This window comes from Meleagris gallopavo, chromosome 5 (assembly GCF_000146605.3).
Source record: "Meleagris gallopavo isolate NT-WF06-2002-E0010 breed Aviagen turkey brand Nicholas breeding stock chromosome 5, Turkey_5.1, whole genome shotgun sequence".
NCBI classification, from domain to species: Eukaryota; Metazoa; Chordata; class Aves; order Galliformes; family Phasianidae; genus Meleagris; species Meleagris gallopavo.
In genome coordinates, this window is record NC_015015.2 from 25,681,133 (window position 1) to 25,703,233 (window position 22,101).

General features: G+C 40.9%; 1 protein-coding gene across 3 annotated transcripts in view; it reads left to right on the top strand.

The window, feature by feature from the left end:
- DPF3 (double PHD fingers 3) overlaps window positions 1-22,101 on the top strand; it is a 99,576-nt gene that overhangs the window by 64,281 nt on the left and 13,194 nt on the right. For 2 of the 3 annotated variants that reach the window (XM_019615598.2, XM_010711492.3), the window contains one exon: window positions 21,464-21,576. In XM_019615598.2, coding sequence (XP_019471143.1) covers window positions 21,464-21,576 — 113 coding nt within the window. Of the gene's footprint in view, window positions 1-5,643; window positions 5,899-21,463; window positions 21,577-22,101 lie in introns of those variants that run through there. The other variant, XM_010711495.3, reaches the window with a different exon arrangement.

Sequence of the window (22,101 nt, forward strand, 5' to 3'; positions counted from 1 at the left end):
TTTTTAAATAAAAATACAAAAAAAGCAAAAAAATAAAAAAAACAATGGATGTCTACTTGATGATAGAACTGTTTCTAGAGAACCACTGTGGATGAACTTCCTTGGAGGACAAGTAAACCCTTGGTGTGATGGCTTCTGCATTTAAGATTTAGCACTTATTGTGGAATTTGGCTCTTCTTGTACACCTGCTGCACTTGTATTTAACAGCTTGAAGACACAAGCAGCTCCATTGAAGACCATGACCTTGGGGAACACATTTCCATCTCTCCTTTGGACATCTTTACAATAGATCTCTTCCTACCTGCACCCCTTCATCTCTTCCTCGCTCCGTTCTACTTTTTTTAACCTTCACTTCATGGATAGCAATTTCCAAGCATAGGGATGGAATATAAATTGCAAGTTGTAGACATCAAAGACAAAACAGATGAAGCACCAGAATCATGGAAGAAATTATATGGAAATATACCTCACCGATACTTTTCTTTCCATTTTTAAATTTTACTTCACAGCATTTTTTCTGTGTTGCCCAGATTTTTCTCTCCGCAGTGTCTTGTGAGACACTTTGTTTGCTTTGCAATAGCTTCTCTTGAAATAAACCAAAGCAATACTCATTAAAGTTCCAAGGGCAATGGAGAAGAGAGTGACTCCCTTCCCAGCGACTATCCCAGAAAGGAGGAAACATGCAGCAGGATTTGAAAGGTATGTCCTGGCTGAAATATCTTTCACTGATTGTGAAATCACTGTTCTCTGGATTTTCAAGAGACTCTTGACTGATCTTTGTTGTAGGAATAAATCAGAGATAAAATAGAAATTTATTTGGGCAGTGCCTAGTCCTTCAACTGTGTGTGATGCCAGAATAAAAATCTCAGCCTTGTAATAAAGACTTTGGATATATATAGTTCTAGTACATGAATTAAGCCTGTCCAGATGGATTCCATTTCTCTTGCTTCTTTTGATGGGTTATCACAGTACTATCTGTGAGAACTCTTTCAGCCTTTTTTTTTTTTTATTTCCATAAAGGATTCATGCTGCTTACAGAGGTCTTTTTTTTTGTTTTTATTGTTGACTTTAGGCATGAAATAAGCAGTGACCAGATTCTTCTGTTAGGGATACATGGATCTACCTGAATGTAAATCCAGAATGGTGTTACTTATGTTTAGATTACATTAATAAACTGCCCTCAGAATTAGATGTGTCACTAAATGTTGCAAAATAGCTTCATTGTTTCTAGTGTAGAAACACGGAATGCAAGAGCCATGTACTCTTGTGAGGAGGGAACCTTGTTTGAGCTTTTCCCATATTTACGATCATTTCCTGTTTCTATTCTGTTCCTGCTGGTGTATCATAATCATCCAAGTGTCAAAACAATGATATTTTGACTTAACACTGGCATTGAGAAGTATACTTTAATTGATTTAATTCATTCCAAAGCTAGTCTTTTTTTTTTTTTCTCTCTGGAAGAACATGTCAGATAAATTTATAATATTTTGCCACTCTTCTGCATTCACTAGGAGCCCAAACTTCAGTTTTTTTTCCAGAGGTAAGGCACAGGCATAGAGGCATCTGGTCTTCCAAAAATCCCAGAAAGCAATAGGATTTAGCTTGGACTACTGTATCATCCTAAGAGTTTGTATGGGTAAATATAGACCAGAAATATATGTGCATAGACATACATATAGACAATACAGACAATAAAATGAAGAGCAGTGACAGTAAAGATAGAATATACTCCCTAATTATGAGTCCATGAGTCTGGCGAGGCTCATTTGTTCCATACTGACTTTACTGTAAACAGTCCTATCAGTGAAGTCCAGTGCATTTCCACTAAATGCATGTTCATAAAACTCATAGCAGAATCTGGCCTGCAGGTACAGTTGTTCCCAGTTTGTAAGGAAATACCATAAATGTGAAAAATCTTTTAGATTAAAAAAATGAACTTCAAATTGATGCTTCTGTTTCTCCAGCCCTTCGATCCCTGCACTTACATTTATGGTATTAGGATTGTGTTCTCTCATTTTAAAATACAGCTTTTTCTTCTGCTGCTCTGTGATATGGCCATGTGAAAAACAGGGAGCAGAAATGCGCCATATCCAGAGCCAAGGAGCAGCATGATTTCTTGCATCCATTTTGTATCTACTTCTTGTGTCCATGTCATGGAGAAGGATAGGAAAAGAGTTTTGTTTATTCTAGTTACCTTTGGCTGTCTGAGAGGTGGATGCTTTACATAGCTGGAACCAGCCAGCTGTACGTGGCTGCTGGTGCAGTGATGACAGTAGTTTAAGATTACAGCAGTTAGCTCTAGTCACCCAGCTGGATGCATGTTCTTGCAGTCTGTGCTGAGCTCTGTGCTGACCAGTGTCCTAGTAGCAGCTGAGCTAGCTAGCTGAAAGCTATCCAGGTATGTCATTCTGAAAACTCCAGTCACTTTATTAACTGCAAAATAAGCGTACTCTAACTTTTTTTCCAAGTAGAGTCCTTACCATTGTCTTTTGTGAACCATGCCTAACACATTCTGGGCTTTTCTGGAATACAAACAATAATCAGATGCCCATAATTTATTAAATCTTGGTTTAGTTTCACAAATGCAGTTACTATAACAATGCATACAGTCTTAATCCTTTCGCAACCTAACCACCCTTTTTTGTGACAACTGGGTAGTGCAGTGCCCTCAGAAAAAAGCCACAACTCACATAGTGCACAGAGACTGCCAGCTGACATTTATTACAGATGGCTGCATATAAAAAACACCCATCACTGTTATTTATACTGTTAGTGTGTATATGGATGGTCACTAGTTCCAACTAGTCCTGAGGAAGGAAAGAATGTAAAATAGATTCTGTGTTATGGAGAGCGGAGTAGTCTTTGAATTGCTCAAGATGTCTTTATTAGATGGAGATAATCAACCTGAGGAAAAATCTACATCTCACTGTTTAGTTGAGCAGACAGAGCAGTGGAACCTGACACCAGCATAGCTAGGTCAGAAATTAGAGAACTGCACAGTGCCAATTGTATGTATCCTCTAAGACACATAAGTCCCAAACCAAACTAGGAAGGCATAAAAAGAGTTTTCAGTGTGAATTCTGGGTTGTACCTGAAAAGTAAAGTCATCTTTGAAATCAGAAAGAACCATGATGCTCTGTATTCCCCAGTGATTTCAGCAGTTCAATGAAACCTGCTGTTCTGAACTTTATAAGAAGGAGATCTTTGAAGGCACAGTCCTTCAACTAATCACAAGCCTTGCTTTTCCAGTCCTCCTCCAAAGACATTCTTATTAGAGAAAGGTTAGCGCAAGTCTATCCAGAGATTCTCCTGAAACATATATTCTCCCACACAAATCATGTACCAAAATAAAACTGTTCCAATACGAAATGTGAATAAAAGAATATTTCATCTCAGGTCCTACATTCAGACTTTTCTGTTTATTTAATCATGTTAGTTATCTTCTCAGGCCCCTTTCTATTACTAAAGGATCTTAGAAAAGCTACAGAATTTCCTGAGCCATTCTCTGCAAACTGATTCACAGATGGGAGAGTGTGGAAATAAGGAAGTGACGTGCTGCTTGAGCAGCTGAGTAGTGAGAACAAAGGCTATATGCAGTGTGCATTGATCTCTAACGTATTTCCTTCTATGGTACTTAGAGGATGTGTAAGAAGGGGCAGACCTCATTTCTTGCATGAAAACACTTTAAAATTTAAACATGGTAGTATTTAGTGAGAAAATTTTAAGAAAATATGACATAAATTTTATGAAAATGATGTAAAATAAAAGGAGATTGTGAGGCATGTAGCAGAGTAGGATGGAGCTGAAATCTGTTTTACTTCACTTTGCACCTCTTCCCTCCAGGTTTGTGGGCTTGTGGGTTGAATGTGTATTTCTTGTATATGTAGTATGCTTGGAATAGTAATGCACATATGTGATAAGGTCATGAATGACGAGCCTGGGCTGCTGAAACAGGGTCCAAAATGAGATTTGCCACTGGCTTCAGAAGAATTAGCACTGAGCTTTCTTAGCTATTGCTTTTATTGAATGAAACCTTCTTGCTAATACACTTAACTGTGGTGTGGTGTAGACAAGCCCTGAGATGGCCATTTGTTTCAACAGAATGTGTTATTAGAATCCCATCCCCACATTGTTTTGCCTTTAAGCTTTTGCATTAGTTATTCATTTGGAGTTCCAGTTTGCCATTTTACAGTCCTCAGCTCAGGCTCTTGATTAAAGACAGAACATTGGTTTGCATGGAGCAACCAGAAATGCTCCCAGAGAATGGCTGAGTCCAGGCTGCATTCTCTCCTGGCTGCTTTGCCTTTCTTTGGTTAAATCTTTTAGTGATGTTTTGAGACAGGTCCTAAAATTATGATTCAAATGCCATCGAACCGTGGAGCTTTCAAAACCTGGATCCTCATGCAATTTCCCTCTTTCACATGGCAAGCAGTTTTACTGAATCTACTCCTCAAGCAAACATTGTACTGACCCTACTGGGAGTTGCCTTATTATATAATCTGCAGAATCTTCCCAGCGTGTTTTGTGCTGCAGCATATGTAGATGTTTCTAATAAACGCTCATTTCTTTTTCTCCATTTTTTTTTCTTATTTATTTAAAACGGGTCTCTGTGAGTATATGTAAAGGATAAGGGATATACATGTATTCATGCTGGCATGGGGTTGTTTTGACAAACCCTTGCAGTGTAGGAATGAAGCCAGGATGAATTTTTGCTGATTGAGCCATTGCAATAAACTCTACCAACCTTTGTTCTGTTTACCAGGGCTGAAAAAGCCCAACCTGTCTAAATACCATAGGGTAATGAAACTAGGTTGAAATCGTTTTAGTGTTTCTGTTGTATTTCCACAAGTGTAAAGTTGCCAACTTCAGAGAATGCAAGTTATAATAACATCTAAGGGGGGAAAAAAAAAAAGCTAATGTTGCAGTTACAAGTTCTGATACCCCTGTTAAGAGGATGCAGGCAATTTGTATCTTTGAATTGTTCTGTCACTATCAGCTCCTAAGATTTTGGATATTCATGTCATAGAATCACAGAATCATGTCATCCAGAACTGGTATGAGGTGTGAGAAAGATGTGAGGGGAAGGCACTCCTTTTTTGTGGAAATAAACAGACGTACGTTTTAAGCTCAGGAGCCTGGAAGTATACAACTTAGTCCATTCATAGATTAAATGAAAATGCAAAATGCAATTTTTCACTTATTTTCTCCTATCTGCATGGTTCAGACTTCTGAAAACATCTTTTGTGCTGTATTGCATACGCTTGTGGCTCTGTACAACTAATTAGTAATACAGCGATGTAATCAGAGCAGGATTTCGTAAACAAAATCTTAACCTCTAGAGAAGAGAGAGCTATATAACCTGAATGAAGAAGGTGTTTTAATTATGTTCACAGTAAGATAAATTGACAGCCTTTGGTGCCTTTTTTTTTTGGATATGCTCCATCATATCTCTTCTGTTTGCTTTGTATTTACTTATGGCTCCCACCATCAGTTGAAACTGAATCTGTCGAGCTATGTTTTCAAAGAACTAGAATGCAAACAGTGTTGAAAGGTTGACTTGTGCTTTTTTTGCTTTATTCTGAACACTTGCTTTTGTTGTCTGAGTTTGTTTAGTTTTACTTTTTATTGCCTTTCCCTCTGCAGTCAGCCCTGCCCTCGTGGACTCCGGCATCCTTCAAGCAAGACATTTCAGAAGAAGGCCGAGAGAAGCCAGGATGCTTTGATACTTCTGATAACTTCTCCTTGCCCTGACTCTTCTGTCCCTGTGTTTCATCTGGCACAGGAGCCTGGACTGTGGGAAGCTGGCTGCCAACTGTTCAGAGAAATTCTGGGGATGCCCTAAGCCGGTGCAATACAAAGAATTTTTTTAAAGCCTTGATTTCACTTTCTTTTAAGCATGTGTATAAACCCAGGTCAAACTGGAATTGATCTACAGTAGAACTGACTGAAAAACAAACAAACTGAAAAAAGACTTAACTATTTTATTTATTTCAATATTTAAGAGAGAAAAGGAGTGCTGAAGTTGCACAGTATTTTTGTTTGAAATACGTTTTACTTCGAATTTTAAATGCAATTTTGTGAAGACGTGGAATTTTAAAAAAGCACTTAATGTAAAATAAAGACTGAATATTTACTTTAAGAAAAAACCTTTTTTAAATAATGAAAATAAAGATCAACTCTGCTCTCTCTCTTACCTTAAAGAAGCCATTCATACATGTGCTGGGTATCTTTGTTTTTTGCAAATTGGATGTGGTAAGTGCAGACTGTTCTGGTTTTCTTTCTCCTGAATATTATCCTGTTAGATGCTTAAATCTTACTTTGCTTTACTTGTGTTAGGCACAAATCTGAACAAAAACTGCTGAAAGAGCAAAGACCAGGCTCAGTGCCTGGATTTTTTTGTTACCAGATGTTGTGTCCAATTCAAAGGACTGTCTTCTCCCTGTAGGATTGATGTGTCTCTTCTGCACAGTAAAACAGGTTTTCATATGAGCAACTCTGTGAAATACTTCTGCTAAAAGAGAGATTTAAAGAAAGGAAAACAACTATTAGGTTGTTTTTTGCTTTGTTTTGTTTCTTCTCATTACTATTATTCTTTTTTTTTTTTTTTTCCCCCCCCACTTTTTTCCTTTGGTAATTCCTCAGCTGATTGTGAGTTGGTTGTAAGGAAAGTGTCTATTCTGTTTGGATGCTCTTGGCATGGAGCTTCCTTCTGGAGTCAAGGATGATGCCCTGTGTAGAAACCCTGTGTATTTGCCATTTTTTATGAAATATTGGACTTTGAAAAGTATAGAGGTGCACCCCCATGTCAGCAGTAAGCAATAGAGGATACTCAGCAGGAGAAGAATTTGAATTCCCACAGCTGCAATCCTAAATTGTCCGGTGAGGGACGTTCACAGCCTTCATTCTCAGTTGTTAGCCATCTTCTCAATGAAATGAGTTCTGCTTCATGCAAGCATTGGAAAATTTTGTTGGCTGCCAAATCTGCTCACAGTGGATAGTTTGTTGTCATGTGTGATGCAGGCTAGCAAGGATGCGAGCCTTGTGTATTAGAAGGGCATTGGATTTGGCTCTGAGATTAGCTGTCCTCTGTAGTCAGATGTATCTATCGGTATAGACCCAGTGTATAGATAATAAAGTGTTTTGTTAATGTGACTTACGTTGGTTTTTTTGAGTGAAAAGATTGTCTACGAAAATGCATCCTGTGTAGGTGAAGTTGTCAGGAGACCTCATTCTGTATCATATTTCTTGCACACCTAAAAACTTAAACTCACCTCTTTGAGAGGTTTCCTTGTGTCCGTCGCAGTGCTCCCTCCCCCGTCTCCCACTCCCTTTGGATTAACACATAGGGCCAAAAATAGCCATATTGAATCTCTGGTAGACCTGTGTTCTGCTCTCACTAAGTTGAATGACAAAATTTATGTCATAATCAGGTTCTTTACCAGGATGGGTTTGCTTTGATAATTTTGTTGTTTCTATGCTTGCATTGGTGAGCTGCCGCTAGAGAAAAAGAAAAAATCAGATTTTATTTAATCAAAATATAATGAAACGCACAACCATAATGAAGATTTGCAAACTGTAGGGTCTGTATTCAGTTTGTGTAATATTCCTTTCAAATAAAAGTTCTGCTTCCAATGCCCCTACTGTATATTCCTCTGTAAATATCACATTATCAAACCGATTCTACAGGGTCTTTTTTAGTGCAAGTAATCTTTTAAAAAGACATTGTTGAATAACATACTTGTACGTATACTTTTCTAAGTTCTCTATTGTTTATAATACTCTCTTTGAAGCTTAAAATAAAACGGCCTCCTCTATTGATTTTGTTTTTCTTTTCTGTTTTGTAAATTATGATTTTTGCTCCTGGATTTTGTTTTGTATCTCTTAATGAACCTTGAAGATAACCAAAACATTTCTTCCTTTTCCCCTTTTCTTTCTTTTGTCCCCATTCACCGGACTGCAGAAACTGATCCTGTTGCTTGCTGTAGTAAAGGTAGGCAGGAAATACAACACAGCTTTTGTGTACAACTCATTTTAAGAGTATTTCCTGTGACTTGGTGGTGGTAGATGATCTTCCTAAGTATGTTTGAGTTTTAATAACCTTTTCTATGAGATTATTAGAGTCACAGTAAGGTATTCTAGATTGAAAGGTGGAGTTTAAATTATTTTATGTTCTTTGTGTGGATTTTAGTAACGTTTCCTTATGGAGACCTGCTCCTACCTATGACATTTCTAATCCTGCCTCTGGAGTGCTTTTCTGCCATATCCAAATCTGTGGTTTCCTTTGCTGCATTTCGCAGTGCAGACATGAAACCTCCTTTTCCCTTATACATGTTAGATTAATAGTGCAGTTGTATAGAATGGAAAGAGAAAATACTGTTTCAGATTAGGTGCCATTTTTTAACAAAAAGCTGTGTTTCCTCTTCCCTAATAGGTCTGCTTTCATTTTTAAAAAACTCTGCTGTATTTTCTCTGCTTTGTCATCAATTGCTCCACTACCAGCAGAGGCTATACATGGACCTTCTTATTTTGGCAGCTGCTTACAAGAATAGCAGAGGGGACGTAATTCTTAAGCAATCTTCTGATGTGGGTACAAGGTCTGCAGAGTAGTGGGAAAAAAACCCAGAAGATTAAATGACAAATCCTTAGGACAAAATGTCCTAAGGAGCACATCAGAAATGAATCCAGAAAGAAAATATATGTCTCTATAAAACCGTTATAATTGTACAACGTGAACTCCTACCTGCATGATTTTCAGCATTTCTATTTGACAGAGCATGTGAGAATTAGCTATTTCCTGTAAAGTTTTATTTTTTAGATGTATAATTTCCATTTCCTTCAGTGTTTTGTTTCTCCACTCAGCTGGGCAAAGCATGACTTGAAAACTTCACTTCTTACCTTCAGACCTTATGTTGAAGAGGCCTGTGACAGATTCCCTGGAGGAAGGAGGAAACCAAAGGGTTTCAGCTACACTTACTGTCCCCAGTCAGTGTGGCTCTTTAGGATCTGGTAGAGCAGCCTGTGTGGTACTGGCTGGCCTGTCCTCAGCCGTTCTGAAGCTGGAAAGATCTTTCCCTCCTTTGCAAGTTTTGGATATTGAGGGTCAGAGACAGCTGTGGAGGTGAGATGAGGTGTAGCCGTATTTCTGAGCTGTGCTGAGAAGGCAAATACAATGCTTTCCTGAGAGCGTATACTGATGTTGTTAGTTTTAAAGCCTTTTCCTTTTCCAATTCCCTTTCTGTGATTTTCTCTCAGATATTTTACCATAATCTGAATTTCAAGCCTACAAAACTACTTTTCTGAAGGGATTTCATGAGATGCAAGTAATCTTTTTCTTCCCAAAGCAGAGCAGAAATGGAAGATGTTTGATGACAGATCCTGAGCCCCTGGCCATTGCTGCTTTTGTTCTTCTTCTCCTAGCTCCTCTTGAGCTTTCTGGTGTCAGAGAGCTTTCTGTGTAGGTCAGAGAGACCCAGATGGAGGTTGGACTACAGGCAAAACTGAGTGGTGACAAATCAAAGAAAGGAAAGTTGAAGAGAGGAAGGAAGGAAGGAATCTACTTGTGGCATCAGTACACTTTTCTTGTTCTAGGTCTGAACTCAGTTGTCACTTTCATTGTCCCCAGTATGACAGATACACAGGGCAAAGATAGACATTTCTGTTAAGCTAATCAGAAGTGAAATGGCATGTTGAAATTTACCTTTATGGATGGCTGACTCCACTCTGTTTAGATGAATGGGATGCTTCCCACCACAACAAAACTATCGCTACAGGCTGTAAAGTCTCCAGAGGACAATTCTGCATAGGTTTTACTTTGAATGTTTTTGTGCTTTTTGTTTTTTACCTTTTTTTTCCCTTTTTCCCTTCTCTCTCTCTCTCTCTCTCTCTCTCTCTCTCTCTTTCTTAAGCCACAGACCTGGAAATATAAATGCTATAAAGGAAATTTTTAATTGTGCAGAAATTATCTGGTCTGGAGAAAATACCACAGTTCACTCAGCTCCCAGAGGAGATTTTCTTTGTTATACTGGCTAGGAAGGTGTCTTACTTTCTTGTCTGGGGAAGAGTTCTTGCTGGTAAGAATCAGATGTGGTAGAAGTTGGAAGTAAAAGTGTTTGCCAGCATTGCTATAGCTGTTGGGGGGTCTCTATGGCTGTTGTTCCCTGTGCTGAGATGTGGTTGAAGATTAACAAAGCTGGGAGCTGCAATCCTGGGTTATGAATGCAGTGACAGAGCCATTAGCTCCTTTGCTTTGGCTTAAGCTGGTATGCTGCACCTGCTTGAAATTTATTCCAAACTTTTGCCTGGCATCAGGGAAAAGAATCCTCCTACTTGGAGTGATTCAGCCTCTAAATCATGAGGAAGAAAAAAAAAAACGTCAAAACTTTTCTCTGTAGACCCAAGCTTTTATATATAATACTCATTAGCAGTAGTAGAGCCTTCTCTGTCCCCCTCCTATTCCTAATGTTGAAGATGGATCTTTAGGACTTCCACTATGTAATATATACACAGGAGAGCACATAAGCATTGATTATTCCCCTTAAGTTTGGTTGAGTTTGTCTAGATTGTGGCCTGATGTGTTATAATCTCCATTGTTTCCTGGAAATTATTGTAAAATTATATTTTGTCTGCTACATTAAAGCAGGGCACTTGCAACAGGTTAGTCCTACATTTCTTTCTAACGATTAAACTGAGAGCCACTCATCTGTGGCATCTTACTTTCAACAGTCTATTTTTTAAAACCTGAGTGCATTTTTTTGTTGTTGTTGTTTCATCAAATGTTCCTGTTGTGTATCTAGAAACTTCTATCTGTTATCTGATAAACTTTTTTTTCCAGTTGCCATTAGTTCTTTGTGTTTCCACAGTGTGTACACCATGATGGGAGAAGCATGGCATTTACCTTTAAAAAGCACGAATTTCTGAGGTACAGTGTTGTTGCTAATATTGCTACCCAGGATATAACTGGACGCAGTTTTGACATAGCCTAAGATATCTGTAGTGGCTCTGAATGGCCTACAAACTATCACACTGCTACGGAGAAAACACTAAACAGTGAAAGCTAGTTTATCTCCAGGGTTGCATGGTTGTTAGGAGTCATTTTTTGCTTGAACTGAAGCCCCTTCTCATTATGCAGCTTCAGTCTTTGCTCTTAGCGTCCTCGTGTTCGTGTCTTTGTTGTGGATTGCAGGAGAAGGAACATGACCAAACCTGTTAGATACAGTCACCTTTTTTGAAACAGACAAGATTTTAAGTAATGCTGGAGTGAGTTTTGTCGAGCACTGCTGAAGGTGTTGCTTACTCATTTAGATTTCTTTTATGTACCAACTACTATTACTTTCTGTGTATGCTGATTTCAGGAGTCAGTACTGAGGCCAGCTCCCAAGGTGAGAAGTCTTTGAGAAATAATTGAATGCTATACTGTTACTGAAGGAGTACTTTTATTTCAGTGCAAGCCATAGCATTCCTGTTCAGGTAGCACTTTGCATGGTGGAGTTTATATTATATAGAGTGGTTTTGAGCTTATGTTTGAGAAATTCACTTTCCATTGTCAGCACAAATCATAGTTGCTTTGCATCAGTGCTCCGCTGGGAGTGGCTTAAATCTGTTAAACAGCACTAAAGTCTTTCCAGCCCTTTCTTCAGGCTCAACAACTCATTTTAGCATGCCGTGGATTCTACAACAGGGCCTTGCTTCGGAAATCTCATCTATTGCTGAGATCTCTGTACTTGGGATTCTTAAAGAACAGGTTCACAGCTCTTCTTGGGCCTTTCTACAGCAAGGATTGTGTTTGTGTCTCTGCAAGGGTCCATAAGGTGCCCAGAACCATGTCAGACCATCAGTATAAGAGAGAACTTCCCAGACTCCTTTTCATTGCCAGAACTGAGCAGCAGTCCCACTAAGAGCAGGGTCAGAATGCTTAACAGATCCCAGTAGTACTGTGAAGATCATTCACTGGCATTAAATAGAATAATGTTCTACTTTCGTATGGCCTCTGTTAAGCAATTCCTCTGGTGCTGAAAGGAAGCAGGGCTAGTGAACTGTTTAATGAGGGACACTTGTGTCCACTGCAGTGGAACTAGCTAATTTCTTGTTTCATCTTAAGTGATGATATCTAGTTGCTATGAAATATGGGCTGTGTAGGTTAAATCACTGATGCTCACTTGTTACAGGTTAAAGAACGTCCTACACCCAGACTTGGTTAATCTGGTGTGGAAGGTCTTGTGCATTCTACAAAACCACGTGGATTTTAATCTGGTGTTTTAACAGTGAAAAACAAAAAATCCTGCTGTTTTGGTGTCTCCGGCATCATTTTGTTACAGAGTTACTCAAAGAGCTGTTCAAGTGATGGAACTGAAAGACACCATGGTGAGGAGAAATGATTTCATTTGCTTCAGAATGAAACGTGTTCTATTTTTCTCAATGGAATGACCCTTTCCTTCCCTTTCCCTCTGCCAAGTGGGCTCTGACTTGAATGAAACATTTCATTTGTGACGTTTTTTTCTTCTCTTAAAAGCAATTAAGTGGAGCTCACTTTTAAAGCAAAATGAAAGTAAACTCTTTTATTTGTAAAATACTGGCACAAATGTCTCGCCCTTTCTGAAAAATCTGTTTCTGCCTTTGCTGTTTGTTAACCCTGTCTGCTCCCCTCACTTTCTTTTGGCAAAATGGACTTTGTTCAAATTCACCACTTACTCAGGTAGTTAGATCTCTGTGAAATTACATTTTTTAGAAAGTAAACTTGTACTTTTTACTGTCCCATTCTGAACGTGTACTGATACTCTGCAGTGTGCACTGAGCTGCAGCTTCCCTTTGACTGTTGACATTGCTGGGATTTTGATGGAGAAATGTAGACTCTTTGCCATGTTGATAAAATCTTCATTGACACTTAAAAATTCCCAACCAACCTAGTTCTAATTAGTGGAGAAGGGAAAGATCAGAAGACTATGGGATTTTTCCAGCTTCTATCCTGCATTACAAACAATGGAGAGTTTGTTAAGAGTGGTGCCTGTTCCATAGCTGAGAGAGCTCCTTTAAATCAATGGGTGACTAAAGTAGCTTGCTCAGAATTGTGTTTAGCTGAGCGAGGCAGTTCTGGTTATGTCTGAATATACAACACATTAGCAGCAGAGTAAGTGATGTTTGTGTGGGAAAGTCAGACTGCTTCTGTTTATGGTGTGTTTGTAAAGGTTATCAACCATCTAACAATCATGCTGAATTTCTTTACTTGAGTGGTATATAATTCCCTCATGTAACAATGATGAGGTCACCATCTATGCAATGGCATGGTGTCTTCTGCGTAGTTTATTTAACATTAAATTGATGACATTTAAATGATTTCTCTGGAGTTTGCCATTGGATTCGAATATCCTGGAACCGTTCTGTCAGTGAACTAATCCAGAGTCATTTTTCAGTCACTCTAGAAAGAACGTTTGTCCAGATATCAGTGATCCTCTACTTTCCCCCTCTCCCAGCCTCTCCAGTTCACCTGCATTAATTCAGCCTGCCTGCCCTATTTCCCTGTGTGGTCACTCCCACCAGTCTTTGAGCGAAGTTCTCCCGGAGTCCTCGGTGCTTGAGGAGGCCTGCGGTGGCACGAAGCAGTTGTGTGAATGCTCTCCAGGTGAGCTGGATGAACACAGGCCTGATTTCAGCACAGAGATGTTCGCGTCCCCATGTGTTGCCTCTGTTGCACTCTTAGACATAATCTAAGTGGAGGGAGAATCTGAGGAGGGAAAGCCCTCGGGAAAAGCCACGGCCTCTGCCAGTTTGGGTTAGGCATGCTGCATCGGGTCAGCGTGGAAAACCTCACACTGTCAGTGCTTGGGCTTGTTCTGTTTGTTCTGTGGGCTTTGCGGTTCTGTCCTTGTCAATGTAATAGACTGCAATGAAGTGGGGTCAGGACAGCTGCGGGCGTGCTGGATGTCTGTGAGGGCGAGAGACTCATTTCATTGCCTGAAACTTCTAAGACAATTTAGTCATCTTTGTGGTTTATTTCCAAATTCCAGCAAGCCAGTGGCATTTGTGAGACCCTCCTCTGTACTATCTAACCAGTTTGTGTTGAGAGCTGCTATTTGGGCACTGCCTTGGGGTTAGAGGTGTGCTTATCTGCACTGGCTATCCCTGCGGACATGCTACTCTCAGGCTGGACCAACAGGAACAGCGATTAAGGGCCAGGCGTCCAGGCAGCAGCTTTGTGCAGGTAGCAGGGTAGTGAAGGGGAGGAGGAGCAGAGCTTCCATCTTGGTTTATGGGGGGTTTGATGGTGGTTTTCATGAAATGCTTGAGTGGAAGGCTATTCAGACTGCTCTTTCCCTAGCATTTTAAATATCACCCCACTCCTCTCATTATAGTGGGAGATTTTGGCTCTCCCAGAGGGGAGGAGATGTTCTAAATGGGCTGCCAGGGAGGTGGATTTAATGCACTAGGAAGAACTGGCTTCACCAAGTTAAAAAGCAAAACAAAACCCAATCCTCCACTCCTATTTTTAGTGTTTATGACCAAGTATTTTTGCTTGGTTGCTCATTTTGAAAGGGTTTAGTGAGCCTGCCAGTTGATTGAAAGCTCTGTGGTGTGTGAGCTGGCCGGGCTGGGGAGCGCATAGCGACGAGGTTGGTGCTGCCTCTGAGTTTTTTTCCACTGCAGTTTGTTGAAGGGTAACGAAAACGTCCCTCAGGCATAGGGGATGTTGGCTTTCCAGGTTGTGGTGATTCATCTTCTATGGATAAGCAGCCATCCTCCTGCTCCCATGTTTTCATCTCAGTCTACCTCACCCATATTTCTCTTTAAGACCAAACGCAGGACCTGCTCTGCGTTGGGAAGGCCTCACACACCACAAGGTGTACCTGCTGGGCGGCATTAGCATTCTCTGCTAGTCTGCCGCTGATTTGCGCTTTATAAATGGCTTTATTCTTGTTATTAGGAGCTGTGTCCCTGGCATATGGAGTCCGTGCAGTGCCTGCAGGCAGGTTTCCTTCCTGTTGGTGTTGGTAAGCAGCCCAAATGCCTCCTGGTAATTAGCAGATCATTACCCATAAAGCCATGCGGTGATGCAGCCTGGTTTTCTGGAGGTCACTCTGACCTAATTCACCCCCAGGAATCGTTCAGAGCTGGCATGACTTACCAGTGCATTAACAAGCTGATGCTTTGCTATGAGGTTATTTGAGTGCTTCCACATTATGTTTCTTAGGGAAGAAATAGCCATTTTGTCTGGCAGCCAACAGTGCCTAATAGGGGCAGGCCTGGAGAAGGAGGGAGGGGAGTCTGCTGAGCTGTGGGATGGGATGCTGTGGGTAAGTGGCATTTCTATTGATGTTTGGTTGGGGTATGTTTCTGATCTCACCTTAGCTGAGCAATGTGGAGTCAGGCGAGCAGCCATGCTGGTCTCGTGGTCTGGTCCTGTGGTCTGCCCCTATTTTTGTGCCTTTCTCCTGCATCAGGATCTCTAGTCCCCACAGCTGGAACTTGAGGTGTGGGTACAGGTTCTGGGTGCTCAGAGGGGTTGGCTTGCAGGTGTGCCAGGAGAATGCCAAGATGGCTTTTGTACCCTGCCAGCCCAAGACAGAAGTCTCTCCCAGCACCATGCCAAAAAACTGCCTTGCTGATGGGTTTTCAAGGCTTCTAAAGTGTGTTCCTTATTGACTCCAGTTATACCTCTCTAACTGGGGTTGGGTCCTGCCCAGCTTGTTTTTTATTTGTCCCTTGTGTGAGTGATTAAAGTGAGTTCTCTTCTACCATTACTGAATACTTGAGTGCCAGGCTGTAATGTGTGTGCCTGTTTTTGCTGCAGTAGGCAGCTCTGAGGAGCCTTGTGCTTTGTTCTGCTCCTTTCCAGCCCTGGCCATGCTGAGCAGGAAGACTGCAGGGCCAGGAAATGAAATGACGTGAACTGATAGCTCTGCTACAGCTGCATTGTTTCAGAGCTTATTAGAGAGGTTAATTCTTGCACAGTTACTGGCATATTGCAGCACCCAGAGAGGTGGTGGATGCCCCGTCCCTGGAGACACTCAAGGTCAGGCTGGAAGGGCTCTTAGCACCCTGATATCGCTGTAGGTGTCCCTCTTCATTGCAGGCAAGTTGGGCTAGATGGCCTTTATGGATCCCTTCTATTCTATGACTCTGTGATTAGAGGAAAATTGGTCTCAGATCAAATCAGGCTGACATGTCTATGAACCAAGGCCTTGATTCTGTTGTGGCAGCATACGAACACAAAACCTTCAGCACTGGGAGAGGCAGTCATGTTTGCTCATTTCCATCGAGGTGCAGAAACTGACACTGGAATATTTCCTCTGTTTCTTCCTGTAGTAAATCCCAAAGGTGCCTTCAAATGGGGCTTCATTTTTTGTTTATTTGCTTGTTTTTCTTAAAAAGCTGAGTTCACCAGGGCTCTGCTGTGAAAAGAGTGAGGTGGAGCTCCTCATCTGCACCTCCAGCACCCACCCCTGCTGTGGCCTCAGGGAGAGGTGGTTCCGTGCAGGCCTGCATATGTCCCTGCACCACAGCTCCCTGGTGTTGCCAAATGGGAAGGGTCAGGAAAACCCCACTAGCTCCATGTCCTCCTTCCTTAGAAATGTTTGGTTTATTCCTTAGCACTACAGCTCCTGGAGCCCTGGGATTCTGACAGCGTTTTGGTTTGGTTGGAAGGTTTGCTTTTTTAAGGACTCCTTCTAATCCCTCTGTTTGCTTGGGGACCTTTCAAGGTGGAACCCTAAAACGGCTCAGGAATTAAAAGGCAAACAAAAAATACTTTTCATAATTCACTGATAGGTAAACTTGGCTGGCAGCTTTTGAATGTGGGAGCTGCTGACAGCAGCTCTCTGTAAGCATGCTAAACTGCACTTGTAGATGGACAAAAGAAGGCTACCGTTTTATATCATAACCATAAAAACATATCCCTTATTAGAATTACAAGTTTCTTTTCCCTCTTTTTTTTTTTTACAAATAACAGTAATAATTCTCTCTAATGAAGGTAGAGGTCATAGCAGTGCTTATTCAGTCTTAGTAAGAGGAATTCTTGCAGCTTTTGTGCATGTTTGGATGGGCTTTCTGTGTCACTAGATCTATAATATGTATTTATGGTTGTTTAAAGACTCGAATAGTTCATGGAATAAATTCTGACATGCTATAGCTAGGAGCCCTGTGGGTTTTCATTATACTATTGATTAAAAAGCCCACAACTACGCAGCAAAGATAAAGGACAGAATTGGGAACTGGGTGGAAATACCTTTTACTCCATACAAAGAATTTCACATTTTTTTATAGGAGTCTTGGCTTATTTTTTTTCCTCAAGATAATCTCTGCCTTTGTTTGAAAAAGGTTATTGATTGGATTGTTAACTTAAATAGTCTGTGGCGGGTGTGACAGAGCACATGGCTGCAATTAATCTTGTGATGCAAAATCCATTATTGAAGAAGCACTAATGAGCCGTTTGCAGGCCTTGGCTGGTCACAGAGCGCCTGGGAGCAGCAGATTGCTGCTGCCCTTTAATGTCAGTTTTGGTCTTCAGTGTTGCACAGGCAGTGTAAGCAGAAGAGAATATTAGATTTTTTTTAAGGGTGTTTCCATTTAAATTCTCCTTACCACCAGCCTGCAATTGTACCAAGTGCGGGAGTCATGAAATGGTTGCTGAAATGCTTTCACCTCCCATTCCTCAGTTCAGGTGTTCAATGGACATAGTGTACAATTAAAACCAGCGGCATGTGAAACACGGATGTCACTGTAAAATATGGTCTTGGTCGCAGAGTTCAGATCCAGATGAGAGTTTTGACATAGATGGGAGAGCATTCAGGGCTGATCTATACTTTAAAATATTGCACTAAGACAAAGGGATGAGCTGTTGGAGACCCGCTCACTGCAAATTTTATTGTCTCTGTTGTTTATAGCTATTGCGGCATAGCAAAAGTTTAGGTAGAGAATAGTTATGGTAGATTAGAAACTGTCGATGCTAACATATTGCCTTCTCCTTCAAGAGAACTGCTCCCTGGGTATATTTTAGAGGTCTGTCTATTGACTTCAGTGGCACCATAAATATGTGTTACTTCTTCTGTTAGATGCGCGGAGCTGATACAGACATGTGAGAGTGATCGGGACTTCTCCTGGGCTGAGGCACTGCCTGAATTATAACCGAGTTTCCGCTGTAGACTGCTGCACACCTTAACCATAAGGAATGCAGTTTATCACAAGATTAGCGAAATAGAAGTATTTCTTCATCCTGACCACATAACTGATGAAATTAAGCAAGAAAATCTTTCCTACTCTCTGGCTCATGCACTCTCATAGTATCTGCTACTGGAACTGCAGTTTTAAATGCTCTTTGTATAAAGGAAAATTGTTCATAGGCTGAATCAACCTTTGTATTTTTTAAATGGATTTGGATCTATTGACAGTAACCTGCTGTATGCAGCTTCAGGGCTTCCTCCTTGTATATCTTCTGGGGAGGAGATGCCAAGGTGTGAAACAGGGATGGTGTTTACTAATGCAATGCCAAGAAGTCTTGAGAGTGTGAATTTCCTCTTGGGTTATGAAAAACACTGGGTTTTGAACCAAAGAAAGTGGAAAACAGAGATTGAGATGAAGAGAGAGCAGGGAAAAGTATTTTCATGTTTTGAGTGTCCACTGGCATGCTTACCATTTGCTGCAGTGCCTCACTGAGCTACTGGCATAATTTAAAATAATCTTTCCAACAACATTAGGTTTTGGGTCATGGAACTACAAGGCATGTTGTTTAATGTGAAAGAGAATATGACTTGGAGACAGAAAGAGATGTCCATGAGGCTTTCTTTCTGCGTCAAGCATATCTTGAGAGTGGACTATGGCTGTGCAGATGTCACTGTGGGCATTTGTTGGACTCCATCATCACATTTGGAGAGAGAGGCCAAAGGTGTAAGTAAGTCGATGTTTTTTTTGCAAAAGATTCTTTCTTTGCTATTAAAAAGTTGTCACAGCAGCCCTCACTCTACTATTAATGTTTTCTAAGAGATCTTCAGCCCACAGAAGTCCCATTCTTTTAGTCTTGTGATGAGTGCAGTGCTTAAGAAAGGCTCTACAAAGTAGGATGGATCACTTCAAGGACGAGGCACCGTTGATACCAGACAGCACAGGAAACCTGCAGAGGTATTTCTGAGGAGAGTGAGGAACTAGAGAGTCAAGATGGATAGCTGGAAGAGAACAGGAATGAGTGTGAAGGGACAAAAATAAAGCAGTGAACAGAACCTGACCTTCATTTGGGAAAGGGAGTCTCTGGCTATAGTCTGCAATGACCAATGTGTGCACGCAGGCAAGTGAGCACGTAAATGCATGTATGCAATTAACTTTGATTTATTTCTGTAAGTTTGATTCCATTCTTTCTGTTTCTTTTCAAATGTGACTGAAGCTATTTAACTCTCTGATTAATTCACACCCTGTATGAGTTGTTTTCTTTGATATACTCCAGCACTGCAAAACCTTTCTTGATGCAGACTTGCTGCCATTGGGATGAATTCCTCCCTGCTGTGTAGTGTGACCCATTTGTTCTCTTCTGTGGCACTGAAATGAGGTTCTGCATTTGCTGTAAATCAGATCTGGAGGATTATTTCAGTGTTATGTTGCGTTTTGTTACTATTATACAAGGTCCTCTCAGCAAGAAAAAGAGTCACGTCATAGGTCTCTTTCTGGACAGTTGTGACTGCAGGGTCCCCAGAATTTCAGTTTGGACTTGGTCCTGTGTAAATCTCAGTAAAATGTGACCCTTTTTTTTGCTGACATTACAAGGGACCCAAGAGATAGCAATCTTCTTAACTCGTCAGTACACACTTCTTTGTTCAAAGGCTTAGAAGAATGATATGAACGTATCTCCTTTGGTTTATGTTCAACTCCTCTCATAACTTATGTACACACATTTCATTGCTGAACGAGCTTAGTGGTCATATCTCTGCCATGTGAACCAAAATCCTTATTCCACCATTTTGTGACAGCTTGGGCACATAAAAGAAATATATTTCTCATGCATTACAGTTAACTAGCAAGTGTTTGCTTTGCTAACTAGAAAATATAGATGGTCTTTATTCTTGTGGGTGATGTGATGGCATGACAAAATACCACTGATAAATCTGGTAATGAAGACAGCGCATCGGTGTGCACATCTCCACTAGCCATGCCTTCCTTTTCTTCTTATCAGAGAAACAGCTCTTTTTTTCTCTCCACTCTTAAAAAGAGACACTCAAGCTCATGGAGGTGGAAAAGATTTTTTCTACCTATTGGCTGTTGTCTAAGAACAATGGATCTGGTAGTGGTGAAAAACGCCTGCACACTCAATGGCTAAGTTTCTACAAGAAACATGAGGTAGTGCCAGATGTGGTACCTGTATTTCTAGGCTTTCTCTGCATATAGATGAGCAATTGGAGAGCCCTGTCCCATTTTCCCTGCCACTGATTCTGCAGATTGCACGTGCTTATATGTGCCAGAGAGAGATACTAAATGCAGGGCTTTCCAAACAGGCAAGCAATAGCTTATTGCGGGTGACTTAGAGACTGCTTCACCTGGATAGGGGTGGTTTGGGAGTGCTGTGCTTTATTTCAGCGGCCTATTTTTCTTGTTTTGTTTTGCAGAAGGAACATTGATCCTACCTTTGGTTTGTTTGTTTGTTTGTATTTTCCCCTCCAGACAACCCCGCTACTGTGATACCGCTGTTTTGCAAAGCTGAAGTCCACACGCATGTAGAGGCGGGGGTTGTGACTCTGGCAGTTTGTTCTTCCCCTCTAGATGTGACTGTTCTGCTAGCTTTCCCTTCTTTATTCCTTTCATTTAGTTCATTGTGGGAGTTGGCTTGGGGTGTTTTCCTTTTGGTTTCTTGTTTTGATCCTGGAAGGTTAGCCGTGCAATTTGGTTTCTTCTGTGCCAATCAACTTTAGTGGCAGAGCTCTTAAAAAATTTAAAAGCTGTATCCCTCCATCTTGTCTTACTTCTTCTCTATATGCTACTGCTTCCAATTAAGCCACGTTTACAGAACTGCTCTACCCATTTGGACACCAGGAAGGGAAGCTCTGAAATGGAGAATAACCTCATTTCCACTAGGTCCTTCAGTCCAGTTGAAACAAAGGTAATTGAAACTGTAGTCCAATTTCTGTTGAGATGGATGGGCTCTTTCTGAAATTGGGTTTGTTTCTGATTTCATCCTTTCTCTTCTTTTCTTTCAAAAACCAAACAAAAAAACACAAAACACCAAAACAAAAAAAATGAAGACAAAGCCAAACTATTTTTAAGAGCTCTGAATAAAACCGCTTTGCCAGTGGGGATTGGGTGGGAATGACTCTGATTTTCTCTTGTGCCCGGCAGCGAAAGGGTTAATGCCTGCTTTTCTCTTTGGTATCTATCAGCTGCAGCCCATGTTGTGATCAGTCCACGTCCATGTGTGTTTTGTTCCCAAATTAATGCCGGTTAATTGACAATACGTAAGCAAGCCTTAACCATGACCGTTGTTTCCAATCTTCCTCAGGACACCCGACCTGCCTGCAGTTCACCACAAACATGACTGAGGCTGTTAAAACCTATCAGTGGCAGTGCATTGAGTGCAAATCCTGCAGCCTTTGTGGCACCTCTGAGAATGATGTGAGTTGATTTACCTTTTCACGCCAATAAGTGTCACTGCAAGCTGTTGTCATGTCCGCCTTGAGAAGCATGTGGCTGTGGTGTGGGTCCTGGCTTTTCTGCTGCTTCCATACATATCCTAGGATGGCCCACCCCTGGGAGCAGAGCTGGGCTCTTCCCAGCGACCTGTTCAGCTGCTCATCTCTGGTGAACTTATCATGGGTATTACATAGGGCCACCTGAGATGCTGATATGCTTACTCAATAGAAATTAGCACTGTGGCAGGGAGCTGCCGAGGAGTAGTATCTCCAGTACTGTAATCAGGAGTAGATCTAAATGGATGATAACCCTAGAGATGGCAGGTATTTTTCTTCTGTCTCTGATTTTACTTTCTTGGTTCAATTTTAAGATTTTAATTATAATACTTAGGGATGGAAACATTTGGTTCTATACACCTAACTACTAATTCCAGGGATTTCCAAATGATTCAGAGTCTGCAGCTGAACAGTATTCTTTCTGTGTCTTTTTTTTCCTCGGTTTTTTTTT